The sequence below is a fragment of the Thamnophis sirtalis genome, unplaced genomic scaffold (assembly GCF_051295495.1).
Source record: "Thamnophis sirtalis isolate CommonGarterSnake01/CBP01778 unplaced genomic scaffold, rThaSir2_p1.2 scaffold_3, whole genome shotgun sequence".
NCBI classification, from domain to species: Eukaryota; Metazoa; Chordata; class Lepidosauria; order Squamata; family Natricidae; genus Thamnophis; species Thamnophis sirtalis.
In genome coordinates, this window is record NW_028261383.1 from 68372919 (window position 1) to 68398287 (window position 25369).

The 25369-nt window shown below is 38.0% G+C and overlaps 1 protein-coding gene across 3 annotated transcripts; it reads right to left on the bottom strand.

Annotated features, from left to right (window-relative positions):
- Nucleotides 1-308: 308 nt before the first annotated feature.
- On the bottom strand, nt 309-24706 carry NINJ1 (ninjurin 1). Of its 3 annotated transcripts, XR_015695897.1 has the most exons (5): nt 24178-24679; nt 14130-14361; nt 6004-6159; nt 3039-3637; nt 309-1011 (listed from the first exon to the last, which is right to left on the bottom strand). XR_015695897.1 is itself a non-coding variant. In XM_087709059.1 (4 exons), the coding sequence occupies exons 1-3, from the start codon at nt 24274-24276 to the stop codon at nt 6008-6010; spliced, it is 483 nt and encodes a 160-aa protein (XP_087565185.1). In that variant the 5' UTR covers nt 24277-24679; the 3' UTR covers nt 309-3637; nt 6004-6007. The 3 variants fall into 3 exon arrangements, 2 of the variants coding, with proteins under 2 accessions (XP_087565185.1, XP_087565186.1); XM_087709059.1 differs by having other exon boundaries at nt 309-3637; XM_087709060.1 differs by lacking the exons at nt 309-1011; nt 3039-3637; nt 6004-6159 and adding an exon at nt 8783-9062 and having other exon boundaries at nt 24178-24706.
- Between the last annotated feature and the right edge of the window lie 663 nt (nt 24707-25369).

Genomic DNA, 25369 nt, shown 5'->3' on the forward strand with positions numbered 1-25369 from the left:
TTAGATTGTCTAAGGCTTTGCAGCAATTTAAGAGAGGCATATAAAGTTTTTTCAATGACAGTACATATATTACTTATTTGTTGTGTTTAAACCTGTTGCCTTTCCGATAAGTGTGCTCCTGTGTTACAGAGCATTTCCTTGGGGAGGAAGCCAATTAAAACCAGTCAAATCCCTATGCCTAGATGTGTACCACTAAACTAATAAAGCGAAGATAGACAGCTGATGTTATCCTTATGATTTACACCAGGATTTGCTTTACAGGCTTCAAATGAATCATGATCAGTGGTGCCTAAATAAAAAACACTGTGCACTATTATCAAAACTCTTTATTGACCAGCAATGAAAAGAAAATGAATGAAAACAGTGCAATGCAGTAACAATCTAAGTACAGGATTCTACTGTGAATAGGAAAATCAGAATCATGACAAGTTGTGTCTCTAGTACGTTTTTTTATAAGATATTTATGATGTTCTGTAATCCAAACCATGCACAGGATACCAGATTGAGACCAGCTAATTTAGATTTATCAGTTTCAATGACAGGGCTTGGATTGCATAGTCATGGTTACCTTTCTATCTTCATTTTTTTTACTCCACTCCCACCCTCACAGCTGTGCCTAGTTTACCCCATTACTGACACCAAGCAAACAAATCAGTATGCTGTAAAAATCTGTGACATGAATTGATATTCTATTTTAGAACACTCCTCACTTGTAGTGCCTGAATCAATTTTACTGTTTAGGTAAAAATCTGATTTTATCACACATTAACTATGAAAAACAACAGAACATTATTTGATTATACTGCATTTTAATATAATTCATTAAAAATATAATCTACGAAAAATATCTGCTCTTGCTGAAGCAAGTCTTACTTAATTCAGTAATTCATTTCCTGGTAAGAATGTACAGAATTGCAGTTGACTCTTATGCAGAAGCACCCCTACTCACACAATTTATGAAGGTAGTAACTGTACGCTGACATTCAGCAAACTTTTGATCAATTTTCATATCTGAACAAAAGAAAATATTTCTTATTGATAATAAAATCCAATTATTTTCACTGAAAATAAAACAGATAACCAAATAAAATGCTCTCTTTTTTTCTCTATTTTCTTGCTAGAAAAATTATCTTACTCTTTAGAATCTTATGATTATAATTTTATTAGTAGAAAAATACAGCATCTGAAATGGTAAAGGAAATGGCTGCTATCCTGTGTCTATAATAATATCTTATATACTATATATTTATTGAATTAAAATAAAAAAAAATAAAACATTAGTAACATTTTATCTGTAGGTAAAAATAGAACGCAGTTTATGCCCACAAATGATAAATTATAAAAAATGTTCACTATATTTTTTAAAGGAAAAAATGTAGTATATATAATATATAACATTATATAAAAGTTTGATTTACTGGCTTGGTTTCATTAAATACACTTTTAAAAAAATTATTGTTTCTTATGTAGATTGACTTTAAAAAGGCTAATGAGATAATGAGAAAAAATTGATATAATCAAAATTTGGTTCTCATCTTGTGCATAGGATGAGCCTTTCTATTTCTACTTTACAGTTTTAAAGTTGGCAGTGCAGGCCAGAGAAAAATGCACTGTGGCTTTTGAATTGTGTTGGAAAGATCCATGAAGAAGTATACACTCTTGAGATGCATTCTAGAATGAGTCTTGGTCACTGAAGCAGGAAAAATGGGGGAAACCTTGGCATTTCTCTATTCAAGTGTTGACAAGCCATTTTTAATATAAAAAAGATAGACCTATCAAGATTTTGCAGTGAGAAGTAATCCTTATTAAAGCAGAAAATATTCACCATGGATGGTCCACGTTGTGAAATTTATTTATTCATTAAATTTATATGCCACCCATCTCGCTATCAAGAGGGACTGAGTAAAATGAGCAGAGAGAGATATTTCTCACTGACATTGTGCACAAAAGGAATAAAAAAAGGTGCAGCACCATTTTGGGATTCTTTCAGAACGACTGGACCACAAAAGGAATAAGAGATATACTTTTTATATCCTTGTTCTTCACAAGTGTCATGGTGAAAAGTTGGCAGATGTTTAAGACACTCAAAATGGTGTAGCATATGGAAGGAGGAAAGAATTGAGAATAAAATTGTTATTCTGTCACACATGATAACACATGTATTTGATTGTTCCCTCACATCATTCCTTAATTTATGGAATTTATGGAAGTAGATGGAACTCAAACACGTACACACACACACAAAACCCCAACCCCTGGCAATTGTGTGAAATTACATTTTGGAATGCAGCTCGGAGTTTTGCTCTGTTTTAGTCAGGCAAGCAAATTGTTCTGATCAAGTGCTATATAAAGATAAACTCTCTTAAACAATTAATCAAAAGCTATAATAAACAGTAATTCCAGAGGCAACAAATAAACAAAACTATATCGGGGTGTCAAATTTGATTTCTTTGAGGGATGCATTAGGGTTGTGTTTGACCTCAGGGGGCCAGGGTGGAGGTGGCCTGGGTGGGCATGGCCAGCTCGACATCACTGGCCCAAGCATTCTGCCAGCAAAAACAGGCTCCCAAGCTCTGTTTTCGGCTGTCATGGCTTCCTGCAACCCTCTGTCAGCAAAAATGGCTGTTTTCTGTTTTCACTGGCACAACATTGCAGTCTGATCCTTTGCTGTTTCGAGGGTGGCACCGCGGACCAGATCTAAGCACCCTATGGGCCAGATCTGAGTCCCGGCCCTTCAGTTTCACACCCCTGATCTATATTATAATGCCTTTATACAAAGTTGTGATGTGCTTCACACAGTAAGTTCATGCATCATGCTAGACTATAGTTGACTTAACCATAATCTATTGAATAACGGCTGGGTTCGCAAAACTTTCTCAGCCATAAACCATGGTTTACAAACCATAAGGCGTGGCTTCACACATCACAGTTGTTCTAAGCAGATGAATATATCTATAGATTTCATATCAATGAAATAATACAAAATTGTACAATATATATATATATTTCTACTTGGGGAAAAAAGGTTGGATACCCACCTCTTTGGAACACTTTGAATGACTATCAGTGACCATTAGTTAAAGGGAAGTGGTCTTTGACAAACAAATGTTTGTTTGTCCCAACATTACCATCACTTTCTGCATTGATTGCATTCATTTTCTTCTTATCCATTGCGCCCTACCAGATATATAATTCATTGAGATTTGAAAGTTTTGTAGACAAAATTACTGTTTAATGCTAAATGCACATGGGTCTTTCACTATCTATGCAAAGTCCATGCTTTCATATATAGATGCTCTCATTCTTGGTTCAGCATTTCTGTGAAGGCATGAGGACTGAGTTTCAATGATCATAAGAAAGTCTCTGGGATTTACACTGTGGTTTTTCCTGAAGCAATACTATTAGGTTTATGTGGAAAGTTCAGTGCAAGCATCTTTGGTTGCAACTCTTTACGCTACAAATAAAAATCAGTTTTCCTCCAAATGGCAGCCCATCATTTTTATAAGATCAAGAACATATATAAAATGGCCTTTCTGATAAATAATCCAACTCATAGAAAGACATCCTTGTTGAGTTTCTTCATCCAAGCGAAACTGGCATAAAATGCTGTCTTCAGAATTTTAAAGAATGTTGGTCTCTGGGAGGAAAAAAATGAAAAATGAAAAACCGGTTAAAAGGATCAAATTCAGTTTGCTTATTTTCATTTAAAGTAGCCCCTTTAATTCCTTTTCCCCATTTCATCACAGAATATTCAGACCAATTTCTATAGAGAAGATGACATAAAATAAATCTACAACAATAGTTGCCTTGTACATACATAATTATAAGAATCACTGTTTGATAGAAATGCATGGCTTTAAGCTTAATTGTTTGGGTCTTTGAAGCAAAAATGAACTGAACCGATCAGTATTCATAAGGGAGAAAAATGTCATGGAAAATAATGGAGGTGTCCATAAGAGAGTTTGATGGAGATTATTTTTCATATTCCACCCTTTTTCTATCTCATGAGCAATGTGGCACTTGGTGGCCTAAACTATTTCTCCCAACTGATTCTATATTATGACTGCAGTTTCAATATAATGCTAGAAAGTTAGCATGAGTAACCTTTGGGTTCATAAACTTCCTTCTTATCTACACATCAAGTCTAATGGAGATAAGAAACTTTGCATTCATTTTCAACCAACTGAGATTTGAACAAATCTGAACAAACCATTGAACCATGAACAAATCTTCAACAAACTATTGAACAAACAATGATTTGCATTAGCTGTGGTCTGGGGAAATTAGCCAATTTCAGTTGATTCCAGCTTATTTGTTAATGCTATCAATCTACCTACTTATCCATCAAAACTCATTTAAAATTGAGATTAAAAAGCAGAGACAGAATAACATAGTTGGAAGGAACCCTGGAGATCTTCTGAAATAAGATCAATGTTAAGTACCAACTCACTGTCCCGGTGCGATAGCTTCTATAATTACTCTGCCATAACCAAAAAGGCTGTTTTCCTTTTATCTTCACATGGAACATAAAAAGTATTTTCTGTGTATCTTAATATTTGGCTAGACATAAACAGAAAGATGTACTTTCTGAAATACTGACTAACTGTAGTTGTCCCACGGTTTTACCATGTGCAATTAAATTAAGTATAATTAACTAAAAATGGAAAAATAGTTTACTGAACATGAAGAGGAAAAATTTCTGATCTTCATGAAGAGGAGTTTCAAAGGAGAGTAATGCATCATCATTCACTCTGTGTGTGTGTCTCTCTCTGTGTCTGTTTCTCCCTCCCTTCCTCCCTCCCCATCTCTGTCACTCTGTGTATGTGTGTCTGTCTCTCACTCTCTCTGTGTGTCTCTCTCTGTCTGTCTGTCTCTCTCTGCGCCTCTCTCTGTCTGTCTGTGTGTCTCTCTGCCTCCCCCCTCCCTCCCCCATCTGTCAGTGTGTGTGTGTGTGTGTGTGTGTGTGCGCATCCGTGTGTCTATCTGTCTCTCTCACTCACACACACAGACACATATACTGTGGTCACCTTTAATCACAGGTTAAAAGTATCTGGCAGCGGCGTTTTTCCCTGGGAGAAATTCTACGAGGCTGTAATTTACAGGGTGTGCACATGCCAGGCGCCTATGTTTTCAATAGTGTGGAGCACAGTGAGACTCTTCACGGCTGCAGATGACTCTGGAGCCCATCCGGGAAGACGTGGAACGTGAGGGGGACCCCTCTCCCCGCGGATGGGCTCTGGACCCCACACATCTTTCACAGCCATCTCGTTTCCAATTGGGGGATCCATGCAGAGGATTTCCCCCCTCCCAATTGGAAATGAGGCCATGCCCACCCCCTGCCCAGCCCGCCTGATGAAGCGGCAGTGCATTGCTGGGCGATGGGCATGGCGGGGGAGGGTACGGCGCTGCCCCCTTTCCTCTGGGGCTCTTCTCGCAAGACATGCTGGCTGGCACTGCTTCAGGGTGCCCTGGCCACCGGTTCCTCCATGCTCAGCCCGGCTCCCAGCACCGCGGGTACCCCGTACATTGTCCGTCTTCGGCAGCACGGATGGGCTTCGGACCCCACACATCTTTCACAGCTGCCTCATTTCCAATTGGGGGGGTCCATGCAGAGGATTTCCCCCCCAACTGGAAACGAGGTGGCTGTGAAAGACAAGGCAGCGCTTTGTCAGAGTGAGAACACTTTCCCACCATTACAAAGTCTCTGAGGGTGTAATTGTACGGGGAGTGCACATGCACCTCTGTTTTCTATGCCATGGAGCCGGGGCGACGCTCTGCGTGGCTGGTGATGACTCCGGAGCCCATCCGCGGGGGGTTTCGAGGAACGCGAGGTGAACTTTAAAGTTTAGAGTTCCGATGGTCTTAGCGACCCCTGTGAAAAGTTCATTCGACCCCCAAAGGGGTCACGACCCACAAGTTGAGAACCACTGCTCTACAAGAAGAAACAGACTTTTTTCAGATTAAAGCCACTACTGTTTTAGGATACTTTAAACTGGAGCTTACCTTTCTATGCTTTCTGATCTGGGATAGACGGCTTCTGAACTCCAAAAGCAGTGATAAATATATTGACAACTACTATAACAAACACCAGTCCAGTGGCAAGGTTATTGAGAAAGTCCAGCCTGGCATGTTTTGCAGGATTATTAAGGTCATATTTAACTAGAAGGAAAGAACAGTGACAGAGATTATATTCTCACTAATGAGCAATTACTTTTGGAAATGAAGAAGTCAGCGTGAGGAATTAACATTTCAAAATTGCATGCCAAAGAGATTTTTAATTAAAAAGACGTGCAAAAATTGATTATATGAGCATGAGGATCCTTTTTAACCTAAAAAAAGGGGGATTTCCACATAGTAATAGATATACTTGGTATATGGTAGACTATGGTATACTATTATCACATGATAATCGTTATTTTTCAATCAACCTGCTGATTGAAATAAAATACAAGAAACACTGAATTCAGTAGCCATAAGAAACATCGTTAAGTGAACTGCATTTATCAATCAGAACAATATCTTTACACAATTGAAAAACAATATTACCAGTGGTGGGTTCCTACCAGTTTGGCTGAACTGGTAGTCATTTGGCGGCCTGGGTCATTGAAACTGGCAGCGACCCAGGCTTGCCATGTCCCCAAACCAGTTCTCCAGGTGGCGCCAAGGGCACACCATCTTGTTTTTGGCTTCTGTGCATGTACAGAACAATTTTTATTGCAATGTGCATACATGTATTCATGAGCAAACCAGCAGTAGTGCCTGCCAGAACCGAACCCTGAGTATTACATATATGAATACTTATTCAGTCTATTATTATTTTCCTGTCCAGAAGTGGAAAACTCTTTGGCAGCCCTCTAATCCAACACTTCCTTTTCACTCCTTCCTACTCAGACTTATTCAAAGAAGGATGAAGAAAAGATGCCGGGATGTCTGCATGCAATATACACTTAAAGAACAAATCAATCACACCCTCCAGGCCAACATCTTCAATTCTTTGGTTATATATACTGCCGACAACCCTGAAATAAATTAATTTGTTTTAAAGGACCAAACCTCCCTCCAATTATTTTCTGGTTTCAGAAATGAACTTCTTTGTGGATAGTCAAGGAAACAATCTGCCAGGCTCTACTATCATCAACTCCTTTAAAGATGAAGGTAAAGGCTCCCCTTGCACATATGTGCTAGTAATTCCTGACTCTAGGGGGCGGTGCTCATCTCCGTTTCAAAGCCAAAGAGTCAGCACTGTCTGAAGACGTTTCCATGGTAATGTAGCCGGTATGACTAAATGCCTAAGGCGCACAGAATGCTGTTACCTTCCCACCAAAGGTGGTCCTTATTTTTTTCTACTTGAACATTTACATGCTTTCAAACTGCTAGGTTGGAAGAAGCTGGGACAAGTAACGGGAGCTCACTCTGTTACGCGGTGCTAGGGATTCGAACCGACAAACTGCTGACCTTTCTGATCAACAAGATCAGCATCTTAGCCACTGAACCACCGTGTCCCACTCATCAACTCCTTTACTCAACTGTATTTTCCCAGGACTGTCCTGCCATGGAGCAAACCCAGAAAACAGTGCAGCTTAAAAGGTGCCAACAGGTACAATGAGTGCCCCCCCCCCCACTAAACCCACCCTAAGCAACTTTCCCCCTTTCAGATGTGAATCACAAATCCCAGGATTATGCAGACTTTCAGAGCCATTTCACTAGACAATGTGTAGGTTTCCCTCCCTCTGAAGAGTGTTTCATTTCCCCTCCTCTTTTGACGGTTTGCTATGCTGTTATAATATGCCACACTTTGTTGTTAATATTATTGCTATAATAGTATGTTGAGAATTTCTGCCTCTATTCAATGAATATTCCACGTTTTAATTTGGTTACTTATTAAAATGTATTTGATTTAAAAAAAATAACATTTACAGGAAATACAGACTGAAATCCCCATAATTAATCTAGTTCTAGCGCAAGCGGGGGATTTCTTTTCTTTGTTCCATTAAGCAAAAGACTTCCCAGCTAACCCTGAGGGTCAAAAGTGCATTTGAAAATAGGGCCACTTTGAGGGTAAAGGATGAATTCTGTTCATACCTTGCGCTGTGTTTCCTAGTTGTGACACTTTCTTCCTGCATGAAACCAAAAGAACTAAAAAGTGGAAGTGAGCTTCATGAAATTCAGAAGCGTAAGCATAAAAGAATCACCACTCTTACACAATGCATTTTCCAGGAGCCAGCACTACAGTTAGATTAACACATTCAGGTATTTTCCCAGGCTTTGGGGGAATTCTTTGGAAAGGAATATCCACCAGTGGCAGTAAGAGGCTTTCAAATCAAGCGACTCATCCAGTTTTAGAGCTGACATGTAGCTATTTCACCATAGTAATGGAAACGTGGATTATTATTTTTTAAATGCAAGTTTCAGTATGAACAAATCTGAGTTCTAAGCTTTCAGAGGGAATAACAAATATGCGATATAAAACTGAACTTGAAACTGTTCTTATATATGGGGAAATGTTAAGTTTTTTATTAGAGCATTTCCTCTCATTTTATGTAGGCTAAACTATTCATTTCCCCCCTTCAATTCAAAAATAAAGCTCTTGAAATTAATATAGGATTTTCTGCTGATAAAATCTATAGCAGGGGAACTAGGGGGAATTTTTTAAAAAATCAGGTTAATGATAATATTCTATCCCTTATTTTTACATCTCTCACAATGCACATAAAAAGGGGGCAGGTCTTTTATATCACTGGCACAGCTGCCCTTCTAAATGTTACACACACACACACACAAACACACACACACACCACACACACACCCCTCCTGATTTATAGTGCATCCAAGAGGAAACTTTCCACACATTCTCGACGAATGGTAAATTTTTCATTTGTGCTGTCCAGTGTTTTTCTTTAAACATTAATCTGGGAAAGAAGTTGTGACATTTTCAAGTGGGCTAAAGTTCATTTGATCTCATGAAGACAGCAAAGAAGATCAGTTCCTGTCCTCCTCTGGTTTTCTCTCAGCCTGTAAAATAGGGAAGTTGAGAGGCATACACTGTTCCCAGCCCTCACAACCTAAAAGGCAGAAGAAAATAGAGGGGAAAACATATAATCAAACTGCAGAAACATGGACTTAGAACATGATCAAAGGAAGAAACTGTGGCTGGAGGAACATGAGGCAGAAAAAAAACATTCTGGTAGTGAAGCTGACAGCTTCCTTCCTCCCTTTTTACCCTACAATTTACAAGGCAGTGTCCTCTAAACAAAGTAACCAAGAAAAAAAAGCAAAAGAAAAAGCTACCACTGTATATCTCAACCCTATGGAACGATCTGATCTCCCCGTGGAGATTCGTACCCTCACCACCCTCCAGACCTTCCGCACAGCCCTCAGAATCTGGCTATCCCGTCAGGCCTGGGGCTAAGACTGTCCGAATGGTATGAATGTTGTGTTTTTAATTATGTATTGTCTTTATGTTAAAAGTTTGTCTCCCCCTCCCTTTGGGTTGTGGGCCGCCCTGAGTCCCCCCAGGGAAAAGGGCGGCATACAAATAAACTTCTATACTCTATACTCTATACTCTATGATAATGCAGAACAATCAATGCAAGAAACATCATTCATATTTTATTCCTATCGCTGTCAATTGTATCTATCTCCTATGCTCAACCTGCCTTGGTACCAGGAATCTCTCACCACTGAGACCCTGTTAGGGCACAAATGTTTCATCCCTTCACAGCCCCTTGTCTTCTGGATATTTATAAAGTGTTCAAAATTCATGTTTCACAGAATGCATTAGTATAGATATAGAACATTTCTTGTAAGAATTAAAGCAGCCATGTCCTCCAAAAACACTCTTTTGATGTTTAAGTGTGGATATGTGGCACAGAAAACATTCCCACAGAGACTGCGTTCATATCTAAGTGGAGTTATTTGTGACAATGAGGGAATTTAACGCTGTCTACATCAAAGAAGGCACAGGAACTAACAAGCTAGAAACCTCCAGAGGATAATATTTCCACATACAATTATTGTAGTTGATGCACCAAGCAAGAAATTGGACTAGATAACTACTGAGACACCTTCTGTGACAATATTAGACCACAAAATAACAACAACAACAACCCAAATAGTGGGATATAATGATAAAAAGTATGAAGATAATTACATAGTGGAGAATGAAATCTATAAGGCAGGCAAAGGACAGTTAATTTTAATTATCTTTATCTTTTAAAATACTTGACATCTCACATAGTGTAAATGGTAATATAACTGATCGATAGGAGGGCAACTTTAGATTCTAACTGAACTGGTGCACAAGATTTTAGATAAAATGTGAGTATCGTTCAACCAACTGGAAACTAATCACAGTGCTATTTGATCTATAAAGTTTATTCTGAAAGTGAAATGTTTAAATAAAGAGAAGGTTGGCAAAAAAGAAGTGGAAAGAATAAGACCAAAGAGCTTTCTTTCAAAGATACATTGAGGTTACTCAGAGCCAGAATAACACACGTTCATTTATGCTGAAAAGGCAATGCCTAAAAGGTTTAAGAAAGGGCAAATGAGATGAGGTAAGACTATTTTCTATAGCATAGTAGAAATATATCACTTTATTTACTAGGCAACTGGCCAATATAATATCAACTTTTAAAGTGTTCCTGGTCTTTTATTTTATTTTGACAGACGTTTCATCATCTAATCTGGTGGCACATGTATAAGTGCAGTATTGTAGGCTAACTCTGCCCATAGCCTGAAGTTTGAACCTGATGGGACTCAAGGTCGAAAAAAGTCAGTGAAAGAGAAAATACGTGTTTATGAAAATATGTATGAGGTTAATGAAAAAAATAAATCTTCCAGTAATTGATGTCTAGATTGTCAGGATTCCAAGTAACACCCCTAACGAAAGAAGACTCCAAGGCTTGAGGTTCCTCAAAGTTCCATTTTATTAGAAATGTGATATTGGCACATCTGGGAAAACCCAAATCTGAAAGCTTCCAGGTTTTCCCCACCAAAAAGAAAGTTCAAAACCCTGCCCAACACCCACATGTCTATCACAGGATCCAATCAGGCACCATCCATACTGGAGATGCCTCTCAGTCACCACATCACAGCTGCAGGACAAAATGGCATTGACTTTCAGAGAAAGCATGTTATTTTGGCTATGTATCACCCACGCTCTGTACAATCCCTCCCTCCCATTTTCCCACAGTAGAAAGTGTGGCAGGCCTGAAGTCCCAAAGATAAAAGATGGCTTCCACCATCTGACATAGATTTTCCTTCAATATAAGACACAGAGTTTGAAAAGTATGAGTTGGAGAGGACAATCACCTTTATGCTCTTCTTGTGGTCTCTCATTAGTATCTGGTTAGCTCATATGGAAAAAGATTGCTGAATCTGAAAGGCCTTTAGACTGATTCAGCAATATATTTTGCACAGGTTCTTGAGTTATGTCACTACAAACTATTGGCATATAAACTATATCTTTATTACTGCCTGCTTCCAGCACTGGATGACTACATTTCATTTCCTAATACAATACTATTTAATATATACCCGCAAAGAAAACTACGTATGCGTGTAGAAAATGACAGTGTACCTAAAATACTTGTTACAATTTTCTGGTAGAAGACAAGTATAATTCAGTTTATACATTGGGTTAAAAATGTTATTCTTAGGTTTCTATGCAATTCCTGAGCTAAAAATTACTTCTTGGACACAAAAGTAAATATCTATAATCTTGTACCAAATGTATAATTTCCCAGAGCAAATGAATGATAATCTATGATCCCTGGAAAAAAAAAACAGGTTATGTTTTAGCCTCCAATTCCATAGAGCTGATGATTATATTACAATTCCAGTCCCCGTTTGACCACCTAAGGAATTTGACTAAATGCGGAAAAATGTTTACCCTTGAATAGAGAGTTCTGTTCTGGGGTTCGCTTTTCACCTGCCACAGAATGCTCCAAGACCAATTATCTCTACTATTGGAGGGTAGAAAGAGCTGTGTTTTAGTATGGGTCAAGAGACCTGCGAATATTCCTTAGTAATAGCTCTAAAACAGCATCTCATCTGTGTTGGCCTGACAAGGAATAATTCTCTTTCATTCAAGTCTTGGTGGTGCAGTGGTTAGAATGCAATATTGCAAACTAACTCTGCCCACAGTATGGAGTTTGATCCTGATAGGCTTGAGATTGACTCAGCCTTCCATTCTTCTGAGGTCAGTAAAATCCAAATTATTGGGGGCAATACGCTGACAGTGTAAACTGCTCAGAAAGTGCTGTAATATACTATGAAGAGGTATATAAGCCTAGGTGCTATTATTGCTATTCAAACTATTAACACTGACTTGGAAGGAAAAACTTATGTTCTTGATGTAGTCCCTATAGCTGTCATAAGTCTTTTAAGTTTCTAAAATGTTGGTTACTGTTTTTGGCTCTCCCTCTTATAGTAGGAGGGACTACTATCATGTTTAATTAATAATTCCATCATATGGGAAACTATACAAATAAAAGTTAAAATGTCACTCTGCACTCTGTTCAGATTGCTAGTTTGAATAACAATAACAATAGCACCTAGACTTATATACTTCTCCATAGTATTTAACAGTACTTTCTGAGAAGTTTAAAATGCCAGCATATTCAAATGTTCATACTGAACTCTGAAAATGGGGATGACAAATCCTACAAAAAATCTGAGAAAATATTGGGAGATCTTTTCTCTCCGATGAGAAATGTATTATTTTCCTGAAAGTTAAAGATTATGAAATTCATTGTTCACATTGCAAAAAAATCTTTGAAACAAGGCCTTTATGTACTTATGTATTATTAGTGGATGATTACTCATACTAAATGATTTCACAGAATTACATAATTATGAAGACTATATATATACAATACGTCTTTATGTAAGAATCTACTTATTCCTCCTCCTACATACTAGAAATAAGCAGTACACTACAACTCTCAAATGTGTTATTCTTTTGAAAAGGATTACCATATCCTAGAGATTAGCGTGATCAAGATCCTACCAGCCTTTGGCAAATTGCTGAAGGCTTGGATGAGCTTCAGAACATGGGAGACAGGAGGTTGAGTGGCCCATGAGACAAGATCTTATAATATTGTAGCATGCTTGTTGTATTTGTTCTTGGTAACCACTGAAGGAGTTTTTTTTAAAAAAAATGTTTTGTTGACATTATGGGGCAGGCATGACACTCTTCCTTTTAGCTCTTTGGGAATTAAGAATGAAACAATGTGAAATACATGTCCCTACACTTCACCTCCATAGTGATGGGAAAAAAAACTAGTATTCATGTGTGCAGAGAGTGGAAACTGGCCCTGGCCAGACAGAAGGTACCACATGAGGCAAGGCATGACCAGCAGAAGAGCTTGGAAGAACCAGCAAGCTGAGTGCCACTAAATAATCAGTGTAAAACTAGTTTGCCCCTTGCGGTACACTAAGGATGAGCACACAAACGCCAAATGAGATGATTTAGCAATTTATTTCAAGAGGCAACTGTACTTTCTTGTTTTTCTTTGAAGACGTTTCATTTTTTATCCTGAAAAAGATTTTTGGATGAGAAGGGAAACGTCTTCAAAGAAAAAAGAAGTCATGTTGCTTCTTGGAAAAGCACCTTTGGGGACAATCATGACCTGGATGACTGAGAATCTCCATAGAACTAGCAATCTAGGCTGTCAGGACTACATTGTGTCTAGCATGTATATATTTCCCATACGCTAAATCAGTGTTTTTCAACCACTGTGCCGTGGCACACTAGTGTGCCGTGACATAGTGTAAGGTGTGCCGTGGGAAAATTACTTTATATATAGTCAATATAGGCCCAGAGTTAATTTTTTTTAACATTTTCTAATGGTGGTGTGCTTCGTGATTTTTTTCATGAAAAAAGTGTGCCTTTGCACAAAAAAGGTTGAAAAACACTGCGCTAAATAAATAACCTCCACAGTTATATCCACAGGGAAAGTAACATCTAAAAAAGCCTAATAAAAAGGTTTATTTTTAAATCTGAGGATATAAAAAGGGAGTTGGCTATAAAACACTTTTTTAAAAAAATTGCTATTAAAATGGAAACAGTGCCATAAGCAGTTATGATGTGGCACAAAATAAGCAATGATTTAGGTTGCCATACATACCAAGGAATATTAGGAGCACGCCAACTGCAATCTGAAGTGCGAGTGAGATGCTGATGAGAGTGATCAGGGGAGCATAGAATCCGAAAGAGGGTCCTTGCTCCATCACCGCTTTCAGCTGGGATGCGTTGGCCATGAGCAAAGCAATATCTAACATGCTTTCGGCTGCACTCTTCTTATTGGCATAATGGTTCATGTTAATTTGTCTATTTGTCCGAAGCCACTGTCTTCGACCCTGAAAGGCAAAAAAATATTTCAAAGGAATTTATCAGCAAGGATTCAGATAGCACTCTAAACATGATAGGGGTAGGTAAATTAATAACTCTTTCAAATTAGTTACATGTTTGTTTGAAATTGTAAGAACTTTCCACAGGGGCTGAAAGTAAAAAGGGAACAGTTCAGATTAAGGAGATATAGCATTGGCCACTGCACATTATATTGCAATATCTTAAAACAGGGGTCCCCAACTCCCGGCCCACAGGTGTGTACCAGTCCTCCTCAGTCTATCTGGAACTGGGCCACGCAAGCCGTGGGCGTGTGAAACTTCATTTGTGCATGCGCTCCTCCCCCCCCCCCGGTCTCCGGAGCCAGAAATGTTGAGTACTCCTGTCTTAAACATTCTCATTAAAAATATATTCAAATGGAAGAAGAGAGGAGAAAAAACATGTAGCATTAACAGCAGGAATATAACTGAGTCTAAACATGACATATGTTCGGGAATTGACAGGAAACAGTTTAAGTGCTTTAGTATTTTTTTTCTTTTTCTCTAGTTTAAACTATCCTGTTACTGGGAGTGGGGAATATACTTCTTTTCTAAACAGTTTTTTAAAAATACGTAAAATCAGAATATATTTCTGATCATTTTCTTGAACAACTTAGGTTATGGTTTAGCCAGTAAACATTAAGATTTAGCAATAGCATATTACTAAATACACAAAAAGCCGGGCCAAAAAGCACTTCCTATGGAGACAAACATGTTTCCAAGTTTCCTCACTTACATCAGTTTCAAAAGAATTTTTACAGATTCACTTTACTAAATTAACCATTTTACTAGGATAGAAAAGTTACACAAGAGCATCAAATGTCTATTGAGATTTTCAGTCATTCAGGGCATGGTTGTCCCAAAAGTCTTTTTCAAAAGGCAAACAGGACTTTCTGGATTATTATTTTTTAAACATTTCACTTCTCATCCAAAAAGCTTCTTCTGCTCAGAGCCGAAGCAGCTTCTTGGATGAAAAGCGAAACATCTTCAAAGAAAAACCAGAAAATCCAGTTGTCTCTTTAAAAAGCACCTTTGTGACAAGAGCATCAAATCAAATATTTAAATAGCAGGTCTCATTTGAAAAGGAAAAAAAAATACTGGATGCCCAGCTAATGTTTTTTGTGGTAGTGTTTTGAGGATAACTAGTTGCTGAAATGACCTTTCCCCCATGTGACACTTTCTTCCATATTTATTTTCCATGTAAGCTACAAATTGCTCCACGTGTTTATATAGTAAATCTGCTTGAGAGTTACATGGTATAAAAAACAGTGAAATAATTGAAACGTTAGCAATGTAGTGCAGCAGCAATATTAATGAGTGGGGGGAAAAAATCCCCATCTTAATTCTGTTCTTTTCCCACAGTCAAATAGAGGAAACAGGCATGTTGTAATATCCTTTTGTCAGGAATCTTGTTTCCGATGTATTCTATTTGTAACTGATAAGAGCTATGAAAATAAAGGATTAATCCACCAAATAGCACTAAGAGTAAAACATGCAAGAATAAGGTATTACCAGCATGTGCAATTGTCCGAAAGAACAAATGGTGGCAGATAAAGATAGTCCTTGACTTACAGGCCACAATTGAGCCTGGATATACAGCCATAAGTCATTGGGATCATTAAGTGAAGCACCCACATGATTGTTTCACTTAATGACCACAATCCTGGCCCTACTTGTTGTGGTCATTAAGATAAATGTGCAGGTTGCTACCCAAAACACTTGGAGCCTCAGAGGATGGCTGAGGACTATTGGCACTTACTGAAGCTGGGTTAAGCCTGACCTCTGCACTCAAGAAAATATTACTTTTCTTTTTCATTTCTTTTGGCATTTTTCTTTTCAAAGTGACCTGTTGCTATGTAATTACTCTATATATGCTTAGAATATTGTCTTTTTAATAGTAAATTTGTTTTTTTTAAAAATCAAGAAATGAAAATGAAAAAAAGAAAAATAGTTCTGATGTCAACAAAAGCCCATTAACGGTTACCAGAAATAACAGCATATCTATTTTAACCTTGATCAAATAAACCAAGTTTATATTTCTTCTTTTTTCTTTTTTTTACTTTTAACAATCTTGATTTTTGGTCCCTTCATATGCCCTAGAATTTGATTTCCTTTTATTTTTTTGTTTGTCCTTTCTCACAAAATTTTTCAAAGCTTTAACAAAGTCTCCAACATAGGAAAATTATTCAAGACACTCTCTTGGTTTGTTATTTGTACAGCCCTTGTAATTATTAATAGCAGGGGTTAGCAGGGGTTGCACTGGAAGACCTCCAAGGTCCCTTACAATTCTATTATTCTGTATTGAGTAAGATTTTGCAGAGAACCAGATTTGAAGGGCAAACTGCTACACATATTTTTCCAGGGTTTCTTTGCAGTTGTACATGACAACCTTGTTAGTACAGAAAAAGACAAATCTGCTTCAACAAGTTCCCAAAGTTGATATGTGTTCCCCCATATGCATTCTAAATCACATTTAGCTTTTTGAATCCAGATCTTTACAAGGTTCTAGTTTTTATATGCCTGATGAGGCAGCAAGAAAAGATGTAGAGATCTTTTCAATGAAATGAGAGTATATATGTATTCCTCCAATACATTTTTCTGCACTACAATTTGGCATTCTCTGTTAACATTCCCAGTTGAATCCTGAATCATGAGCAAGGGCTTAGACTCAATGACCTCTCAACTCTGTCATTCTATTATTCTGTTAAACTCACTTTCTCTTTGGGGGATTTTACAGCTTATTCACTAGCAACATTTTTGAAACAGTAGCTTTATATAACTATTTTATTGCCCTTCAAAGTATACCTATTATTTACTGCATTTGCCATATTTTACTCCTAAACTTTCACAAGTGTCATTATGATAAAGTCTATTGTAAGAAGGCACAGTTCTAATTGGTATCAGGCTTGTTTCCATCAAACATTATTTTATGAGGTCAGAATTAAAATCATGTTGAACTCAAAAAATTAGCATTTTACCATTCAAAATTTAATGCAATAAATGCAATTATTGGAATTATGCACCAGAAATATGTGTAAGTATTCACAAGACTGCTTTTGCAATCAAGATAAGTTTTAAAACTTAGGCAGAATATAGTTTCCCTATTTAAGACACATATTTAGAATTGCACAGGATATTGCTTCAAGGGAGTATTCCCCCAACTTCCACAACTTTCCAGCATTTCAGAAAAAAAAACCATGTAATATTTTTTCAATATATTTATCAGAAAATCCATTAGGTGTAGAAAAGAGCAACAGTGAGAAAAGGGTTTGTTTATTTAATATTTTAGGTGGAGTTTAAGTGTTAAACCACAGTGAGAAATTTCATCATTGAGCCTATTGCTAATGTAAATACTGACCTTTTAATATTAAAAGCATCATTTCATGCTTTTCCCCCTAGACTACAGGTCTCTGCAACAACTCAGGTCTAGCGTGTATGAATAGTAACTTTGTAGGTTAAGATGAAAATGACTGTGTGCCACTGAATAAGAGCTATAAAATGAAATATTGGTCTTTTATGAAAGAAACTTTGTTTAACTCAAAGCAAGGGCATTGAAAGAGGATTCGTATATTCCACCAAGCACTTTCTTTGGATTCATCCTACTATAGTACTATGTAACACTGCCTTGAAGACTCTAGTAGGTTTGTCTGCCATATTGAGGGCAACACTGAAAATGGGCTTTTAAGGGTGAAATTTAAGTCTCTGAAAGACTCAACCTACCATCACCCATCTTCTTCCCAAAGGATCACATCTATTTAGCGCCATTGATTCTGGTTTAGTACAATCTGTGAAATGGCTTTAATATATATTTTCAATGGGGCCTTTGGCTTGCTTCAGAATCTTGTAGAATTTAGGCCTGTATATATTTTATTTCCTTCTTTGGTTCCTTCTTTGTTCTTATCTCAAAGGAATATATTAGACAAACAAAATGAAAATCCCTTTAAGTACACTAATGTAATTTAAATGGGAATTCTAAGTTGTTTAATTGCCATAATTAACTGCTTCTCAGGATTTAAGTCCATTTATATCTACTTTTCACCTAGATATTTTAACATGCTATGAGAGCAAGAAAGGGCTGTTGTTAGGAATTACACTATCAACACCATACCTAAATATTAGGCAGACATTTTCATTTACATAAAAACCCATTAAATGTTTAATCAAATTCTACTCTGCAAAAAATGTCCTTTAATGTTTTCCTCTCTGCAGAATATGCTTTGTAAGACATGAGGACATCGAAGCTCCTCAACTACAAAATGCCAAATTGACAGTTTTTCTACACAATTCCTTCATCACAAAAAGGAAGTCAAAAGTAGCCTTCACAAAAATGGATTATTCATTCCATCACAGATGACGCATCACCATTGTATGATTTTTTCCCCCCCGTGGCACAATTTTCATGCCTGGACTAAGTCATTTTATCCTGAAATAGGACAGTTCCACAATTATATGACAATATACAGTATATTCCATGAAGAATCCCCCTCACTGAGACTGTTTCCAGCTGTTAAACTTATTACAATGAAGAAACCCTTTAGATAGGATTATCAGATGTCTAAATAGGCAAAGGGAAACATTGACAATTGGAAAGGAGAATAAATGGGGAGAAAAAGGAGGAAATACTAACTATTTAACCCTTCATGGCATCAAATTACAGTGAAAAACTGAAAAAAAATGCACTTAGACCTACATGTGGTATATGAAATTACATTTTCCAATATTAGAAAGGCTGGCTTTTCAATCATAGGAATCTACCAGACCAAGTAGGAGGCAAAAGATCAGAACTTGTTAACTTTCCTGAAGAAAACCTACCTACTGAAACAGCTGGACAATATTTGATTTTAAGACTAAGCCTGCCAGACATGTCCTCCTTTTGCCAGAAGGCTGCTAATCCCCAATTCCAAATTTGGCCTTTGAAGCTTCATGAAATAAAATAGAAAGCTGCAAAATAGACCAGCCCCATAGACATTGAACTGAATGCATGTAGCATGACAATTGAACTATTTATACATTTGGAATTTAAATTCAGTGGGAGTTCTTGGTAGACAAGGTGCTCCTTGGCATATTTACATATGTTGTTAATTAATTGGCAATACATCTGGACACTCTTCAAAAACAGAAAAAAATATACTTAGATGCAAATATTCTTATTAAAGAATGCCGATACAGTTAATCTGCTAAAGTAGTTGGTTAACTACTTTAACACTAAACCAGATGAGAAGACGACCTTTTTCCTTTTTCTATCTTTGCCACTTACCCATTTGTTCTAAAGAATTCACAAGGCAAAGAGATGATGCAACACATAAGCAATTCAGTTTTAAAAAGATAAACTACCTTGTTGGAATGGTAATTCAAAAATGTTGTTTAAGATATTAGGAGACATCAGTCCCAACAATCTGTAGAATCTTGTAATGGCTTGCCAATTATTACAATATCACTGAACAATATGCCTGAACATGAAATAACAGCTGGGCAAGTGGAGAAAGTAAACAAGAATCTGATTCATAGGATTAATGCTATGACACGTGCATTTTCTAATTTCACTTCTGGCTGGCATACCGGTAATTCAATGAGACTCAAAATCATCAAACTAAGAAGCAGACAGTTATTTAAAAAGCAGTACATAAACAAACTTTTACAGATGTCATAGTTCTGTCAAATGCTGAAACACTCACATCTGGCATGTCCTATCTCTTGACAACCTCTGAGAAACTATTTCCTATTTGGTACTGAATAAGGAATAAATTAACCTATGATGATGTAAATAAGGTGTTTGAAGAAATATAACCTATAACCGCTCAGCTTGAGTTTGATACTTTGTGAGTAACCCAAGCTAAATAGTGTGAATATAGGAAATAAGTCATATTCTTCTGAAATAGGAATTTGCTTCAGAGATGATGGACATGAAGACCCTTTTGTAGAATCCTTGTAACTATTATCCAATTCAAATATCATTTTTTTTCTTGCAAGGTAACGTCCACTTGATTTCATATATTCCTGAATTATACTCTTGTTTTGGAACCATTTAAATTCTCACATAAGACAAACATGTATGTTTGATTTATCTACAATATTCAGTTCAACTGATGTTTTAGTAAAGTCTTATCAAGTCAAACTTGACTTCTGATGACATCATGAGCATGTCAACTTACAGGTTGTCCTCAACTTATGACCACAATTGGAACCAGAATTTCTGTTGCAAGCAAGACAGTTGTTATGTCAGTTATCTCTGATTTTATGACCTTTTTTGCCACAGTTGTTAAGCAAATCACTGCAGTTGTTAAGTGAATCAGGTGGTCATTAAGTAAATCTGGCTTTCTCTGTTGACTTTGCTTGTTAAAAACCAGGTGGGAAGATGGCAAATGGTGGTCACATAACTGGAGGATGCTGCAACTGTTATAAATACATGACTTTGCCAAGCACCCTTGAATTTTTATCATGTGATCATAAAGATGCTGAAATGGTCATAAGTGTGAGGACTGGTTGTAAGTCATTTTTTCGGTGCCATTTTATTTTCAAATGGTCAATAGATGAATGGTTGTAAGTCAAGAAAAATAATCTTTAATAACTCGTGTTCACTTAATGACCATGGTATTTGCTTAACAACTGTCCCCAGTCATTAAATTGGGTCAAAGTATGATCATCAAAGCTTACAACAGCAATTCCAGGCTCCATTGCCGTTGTAAGTCGAGAACTACCTGTGCTTCCAGATTACCTCCATTTCAAAAGGGAAATTACTTAATGTTTGATTTTGAGGCATGGATCTGAACTGAAATAAACAAAATTTCTTGATGAACGAAGAAGATAGCATGGAAATCATAGAAATCAAAGCCTAAAACTTGTAAGATTATCAAATTTCAGCATTTTCACTTGAAGATCCTATTATATGTTGGCATTCTCAATGTAGATCATATTAGATTTCAGGCAAGTATACTAATATCATGTAACTTAAATTAAATTTTTTAATGTGTGGGTGTAAATTGGGGCATTGTGGATAACATGGCAGATCCCTGTTCATTAATCAAGAGAAAACAATTGAAATTGGAGATTGTCATCAGTTAGGAATTTCCCTCCTCATTGAAAAGCAAAAAAGTAAGAAGGAATCTGGTAGCACTTTTTTCAACTAATGCATTTTATTAAAATTAGTTAATGGGAAAAGATACTGTACTAGACTTGTCCCAACTTTTTACCACACTGTTTCTCTCACACATGGCTCTCCTCGTACAATGTCTACGAAGCAACAAAAGTTAATAGCAAAGAATATCTGATCTCCCCATACTTAAGGGATTATTGCTATCCCCCCCCCCAAAAAAAGTCCATCTGGAAACATGCTTTCTGAAGGACATCCTTTTATTTTTTTAAATAATTTTTATTGAATGTTTTAATCTTTAAAAACAGTATAGAAGACACAAGAAGAAGAAAAACACAGAATATACATATCAATATACAGTAATTTTACAGCTTTCTATATCGGCTTTCCTGTTTAGCTTTTATATTTCTCCCTTCTGCATTGCCCTGAAGGCCATCCTTTTAATGGAGGGACAGTAATGGTTTAGAATCCAGAAAAGGCCCTGCTACAATTTATTATCCTCAAAGACCATAACCACACAGAAGGGATCATGAGAATTATCTCAAAATGTCTAGAGGGAACCTGTTGCCAGTTTCTTTGTAGAAACTGGATTGCATTCTGTACCTACTTAGAGATCCACATGTGTGTAAATTAATTTATCAATCCATATACATTCTTGATGTTTCTGAAAGAATTACACTGGGGAGTGCTCTTCCCACACCTTTCCTAAACTTAAGCTTGGACAGAATTCCTTTCCATCTCCAAACTGAAAAGTAAATGAGAGAAAACCCTGTCTGGTTTTTGTAAGCTTGGTGGAAAGCTTCAAGGATTTTACTTCACTAAGTTTGTATCTTTGTCTCCCTAATTTCCTTTTGCTGTACTGATGTGATTAAGTGATAGAAAATTGGTAATGTTCCCACAGACTGACTAGCTAAAGCAATATTTATAGACATGACATTTAGTGCTCTTCTTTCCCCCACCCATTTCAGTCCTGGCTTTGAAAACAGATGACCGGATGGTGCCACGGTAAGCCCCAGCATAAAAGATACCCAGTTCAGTTCAACCATGTGATTTCTACAAAACTGCTGAAAGAGTTCTAAAGAACTTCCTCAGCTGGCAGATATATACACACACACAGACACTTTCCCAATCCGCCCCCCCCCCTTGCACTCTGTAACTCCTTAGTTCAGGATGATTTTGTTAAAATAAAAAAAACATAGAACCTTGAGTGACTGTGGTCTTTCCTTGCTTAACACATTCATGCATTACAAAAAATACTTTGCCTGGTCAGTCAAGATATATATATATATATATATATATATATATATATATATATATATATATATATATATATATATATATATATATATATATATATATATATATATATATATATATATATGTATATATATATATATGTATATATAGATAGATAGATAGATAGATAGATAGATAGATAGATAGATAGATAGATAGATAGATAGATAGATAGATAGATAGATAGATAGATAATTATTTTCTTCCAAAATAAAGGAAATGAAGAACTAAGTTCTCTACGTGTTAAGAAGCAATTGGGGTTAGAACACGTTTAGAACACACTTTTCAGAATGAAATTCTGTGGAAGTGTAATCACTTTTTCTCAAATTGCAGAATACAGGAAGATTTATCATTTATTTATTCAAGTATAGCTAGCTGCCCATTGCACACAATTCAAACAAAACAATTAAAAACAAAGGCTGAAAACCAATAAAAACAAAAATAAACAAAACCACGAGAGAGCACATTTAAAGTCTTATGTGCATTATAGCCATTTCACCGGCTCCCTATTTCCAGGAGATCCCCAAACCTCCTGACAGGACCAAATATTAAGAGATTCCTGGAAAATCACTTCGGGCCAATCAGATTCCAGCTGATGCAGTCTTGTTGTCAGTTGTGTATTAATCATTAAGAAGACTAAGTAAGTTCTTTAGGGCACCAGGGCTAAAGGGGGCATCACAAAATTGAGAAAGAAAAAAAAAGCAATGAAGATTTGTACAGTATGTACAAAGGAGGGGGGGCACCAAGATTTGTCAGTGCTTAGGGTACCAGTGAGGCTTAATCCACCACTGCTAGTAGTCCATCTCTCCCTAGCCTAAGGCTGTGAGTTTATTATAATTCAATCGTGATTCTTCTTCTTCCCTGAATGCCATATGTCGCCTGGCCACTTGTTTGTCTCTTCCTGTAAATTGGTGGAAAGTCTTCCCAGTTCTGCAGTCTTCCATCGCCTTTTTCTTTCTTTCCACAAGGCTGCCCATTGGCATCTACGCACGGGAAAACAAGCAGCCTCTTGCCAAGCAGCCCCCACCCATCGCCCATTAAATCTTTTCCAATCGAGCAGCCGGAAAGCCGCCTTCGCTTTCTATAGAGATCCAACTTCGCCTCTGGAGGCATTCCAAAGCGAGACGCGATTTACGGGAAATCTCCGCGCCGGGAAGAAGAGGGGGGAAACGGCCCTTCGGAGGTGCCCCCCCTCCCAAAAAAAACGCCCGGCAAGAGGAGATTTTTCCCGCTTGCCTACCAGTGAAAACAGGCCTTTCGGATACACAGGCTTCCGCGGCGCTGGCTGGCAAACCCCATGTCCCCGGGGCACCTTCGCCCAGCTACCCGCCCAGAAACAGCTGCCCGGTAACTGCTGAATTGGTTTTTGTCTTCTTGGCCTGCCCGCCCAGAGAGCCTCTTACCTCGTCTGGAGGCGTCGCGTCGCCGCCGGTGTTGCCATTCCCGTTCCCCATTGCCGTGGTCAGCCCGTTCATCTCGTGGCTGTCCGGGGTCGAGCCCATGTTGCTGCGGTAACTGCGGCGGCGCGGTGCAGAAGGAGACGGCCGAAGGCGCGCAGGGGAGCGAAAACAAGGCACGTGTTAAGAATTCTTGTGCTTAAGCCGGAGCGCAGTTCTCACGGCCGCCCTCGATCCTGCCCGGGAAAAACAGAGAGAGCGGAAGGGAGCGGGGCGAACGCTGGGTTTCCCCTCCTGACTCGCAGCGCCAATCCAGAGGCAAAGGGAACCGCTCGGCGCGGCTGCAGATGGTGAGGCGTTGCTGTGGCGACCAAAGGGGAGGTTTTTTGCCAGCTGTTGAAGGAATTTGTCCGGAAGACTGATCTCTGGCGGGGAGGGACTGTGGTGGGCGCCTCCTTCCTTTTTCTCGCAAGGAAAGTGGGAATTCGCCCACGTCAAGCGTAACACTCTTTGCCAGGCAGTGATGTCTTGACCCCTATGGGAAATCCCGAAGACGGAGACTGTCTTCCTTTGCTGTTCTCCCAATCTGCCTCTTTCAATAAGCTCAGGGGTTTTCCTCTTTCTGCTGTCTCCAAGGGGCCAGAGTAAACATTGTTGCGTCACTAGGGTTTGGGGTTTTTTTTCCCCCTCTCCCCTGGGGCAATGCAATATGCAGCGCAATATGGGCGTTTATGAATTAACCTGTAGCCTTTTGGATGGTGATTCAAGAAGAAATTGGATACACCAGCCCAGTTAATATATTTTGAATTAGAAGGACATGATAGCAGCGTTCCAGTATTTGAGAGGCTGCCACAAAGAGGAGGGGGTCAATTTATTTTCCAAAGCAGCAGAAGTCAGAACAAGAAACAATGGATGGAAACTAAGCGAGGAAAGAAGCAACCTGGAATTGAAGAGAACCTTCTTAACAGTGAGGGCAATTGACCAGTGGAACGGCTTGCCTTCAGAAGTTGTGGGTGCTTCATTACTGCAGGTTTTCAAGGAGACTGGACATTCCCTTGTCTAAAATGGTATAGGATCTCCTGCTTGAGGAGGGGGCTGGACTAGAAGACCTCTGAGGTCCCTTCCAGTTCTATTTTGATCCTGAATTCTGCTTCTTCTTATCCATTGGTATCTTTTTTTGGGTGCCAAGGTACAACTT